The 2,500-nt window shown below is 38.6% G+C and overlaps 1 protein-coding gene and 1 long non-coding RNA gene across 6 annotated transcripts in view; both read right to left on the minus strand.

Moving 5' to 3' along the window:
• Positions 1-1,399, minus strand: part of LOC138002883 (somatostatin receptor type 2-like) — a 2,895-nt gene extending 1,496 nt beyond the window's left edge. The window contains exon 1 of the mRNA XM_068848869.1: positions 1-1,399. This exon is cut by the window's left edge and continues 1,496 nt beyond it. Within this exon, the coding sequence (XP_068704970.1) occupies positions 232-1,158 (927 nt within the window). The 5' untranslated portion in view covers positions 1,159-1,399 and the 3' untranslated portion in view covers positions 1-231.
• Positions 1-2,500, minus strand: part of LOC138003443 (uncharacterized) — a 199,688-nt gene that overhangs the window by 183,932 nt on the left and 13,256 nt on the right. The gene's annotated exons all lie outside the window — the stretch shown is intronic.

Consider the following 2,500-nt stretch of genomic DNA (forward strand, 5'->3'; position numbering starts at 1 on the left):
TTGGGAGAGCCATTTCGCTGTCATTTCGTCAATGTGGCTTTCCGTGAGCATACACGTTATTATTTCGCACCCCTTTTCGTATATATTCCCATTCACGCTCCAACTTTTTTACTCGTTAAAGGATATAGACTGATAGCCGAAAGCTAATGTTCTTAATCTTTTAACCAGACAACGTTTTTTTACCACTTTTTAAATATGTCCTATCCTGGTTACAGCTCTATTTTGACTGAATTATGCCAACTGATTCTCATTCTGCTGTGTTGATGACCGTAAACACCGAGAGAACAATACTCGCTTGAATCCCTCCTTAAAATTTGAACTGCGAAAAGCGTATAATACGGGATTAAGACATAAAATAATGTCAAATAGCAAAATGAAGATATCGAAAAGTTTTAGGAACAATTCATCGTTTATCTCCATCCCGAGGCAAACAGTGTCTAGTACAACGATCGGTCCGTAACCAATAAGAAATCCAATTGTTGCCAGTATAAAGGTGACAATTAGTTTCCTTTTTTCAGAATTGTCTTCGTTAGTATTTTCGGCCAATATCGTGCCGGAAAAATACAATCCTTTTATCAGGGATCCATAACAAAATAGGAACACCACTGCGGGAATGTATGCAGTGAACGTTGAATTTATGAGGAAATAAATTGCGACTCCCGATGAACCAATGCATAAATGTTCTTTGCTGCTCCTTACAAGGAAGAATCCTGGAAAACCGATGACAATGCTTAAAAACCAAATGACAAAGATTGCTCTTTTGATACTCTCTTCGTGCAAGCGTGAATTCGACCAAAAAGGTTTCAGTATGGCATGATACCTTTCCACTGCCAGTAGTGTGAGAGTTAAGACTGAAGAAGTTACCGAAATGTGCAGAACAACAATAAACGTAAAAGAGAATTTGGCGAAGTCGTCGTTCACTGATGCTACGAAATCAGGACCACCAAAGCACACCGAATAAAACGAAGACATCAAGATGACAACTAAATCGCTTGCCGCCAAGTTCGCTAAGAGATAATTCGTTGTCGTATGCATTTCTCGTGTCTTGTAGACAATTCGAATGATTAATATATTGCCAATGAAGCCAAAGATATAAAATGGAATGCACGCAATCATGATGAACTTGAAGGCAAAGTAAAAGTTATTGGAATCAGCCATGCTGGCCTCCCTTTTAGTTTATCTATCCGCTTTTTGAGAAAATAAAACGGTTAGTTATGATCAACGACTCTAATCATCCACGATTTCACCTGCTGGTCTAGAAACACAGTTGTCAAAATTTCCAATATTTTTTTTCACATTGGGGATTTTGCGTTGTTTCGGACACAATTGGAAAGTTCCATCAAACAAGAACTGTCGCAACAATTGAAAAAAAAACACAGACGAAAAACAAGTGACCAGATGTAGGACAATTCATGATTATCTTTAAGCGCCAGGGAAACAAATTATGCAAAAAAAGGATGACATGCTTTCCATAGTTTTTGCCAGCTGGCAAACTAAGTCATTATCGATAATCCACCTGTCACTTGCTCCAATATTATATATCGCCCACTAAGACTTTAATTTCTTGCAAAGTTGAGTGTCCATACGAATTAAAGGCCCTTCAAGAAATATACCGCTTTGCTCGTTGGTTATACCGTCTTGGAATTTATGAAACAGAAAATGGCAAAATTTGATGCCTCGCATGGAGCACGCGCCGTGCGCCGAACGGCTCAGGTGGTAAGGCACCAAGCCCCACTCGGCCCAGGATGGGGTCTCCGTGGTTTTAAAGTTTCTTTGTGGTAAGTGCTCTAGGAAATTGGCGCACCTTGCAGTCGCGAGATCTCTGCGCACAATTTTGGCGCCAAAATGATGTCGGACGCTTTTCTCGCCGAAATCATATAAAAAGGAACGGGTATTCCGTACATTCGGATTGAATTGTCTTCGGTTCATTGTGCCATTGGGAGAAGAACAGTAAAGAACTATAAAAGGACAGATATTTTAAGCGTGTTATTATGAACAGCAGGCCTGCAAACTTGCGCCATAATTAGGCCTGAAAAAGAAGTCATAATAACAACATATAAATATATTCTATATACAAGGCTAAAAGTTAAAAAAAATTAAAATATTCAAACCAAACGTTTTCGGCTGTTTGCCATCATCAGGGTGGCCCTGATGATGGCAAACAGCCGAAAACGATGGCAAACAGCCGAAAACGTTTGGTTTGAATATTAGCTGAGCCTGGGGCGAATAATTGTTTTAGTGTAATTTTCGGCGGTGAATATCAAGAAAGTGCAAAACAACGTGCTAAAACACGATAAACAGGCACATACATGAGGCAGCAGGTAACCTAGTAACCTTTTGCGGCTGTCTTAATTGGTGTTTTTAGAAGAATCTGCCTTACAAGAATAATAATAATTTGGAACATACAAAAATTTTTCGAAGCCTGAAAAATTAACATGAAAGTCTTTTGTAGTATTGATAATAAATGAATGTAATGAACTTTTTACTATTTTTAACTTTT

This window comes from Montipora foliosa, chromosome 5, assembly GCF_036669935.1.
Source record: "Montipora foliosa isolate CH-2021 chromosome 5, ASM3666993v2, whole genome shotgun sequence".
Taxonomy (NCBI): domain Eukaryota; kingdom Metazoa; phylum Cnidaria; class Anthozoa; order Scleractinia; family Acroporidae; genus Montipora; species Montipora foliosa.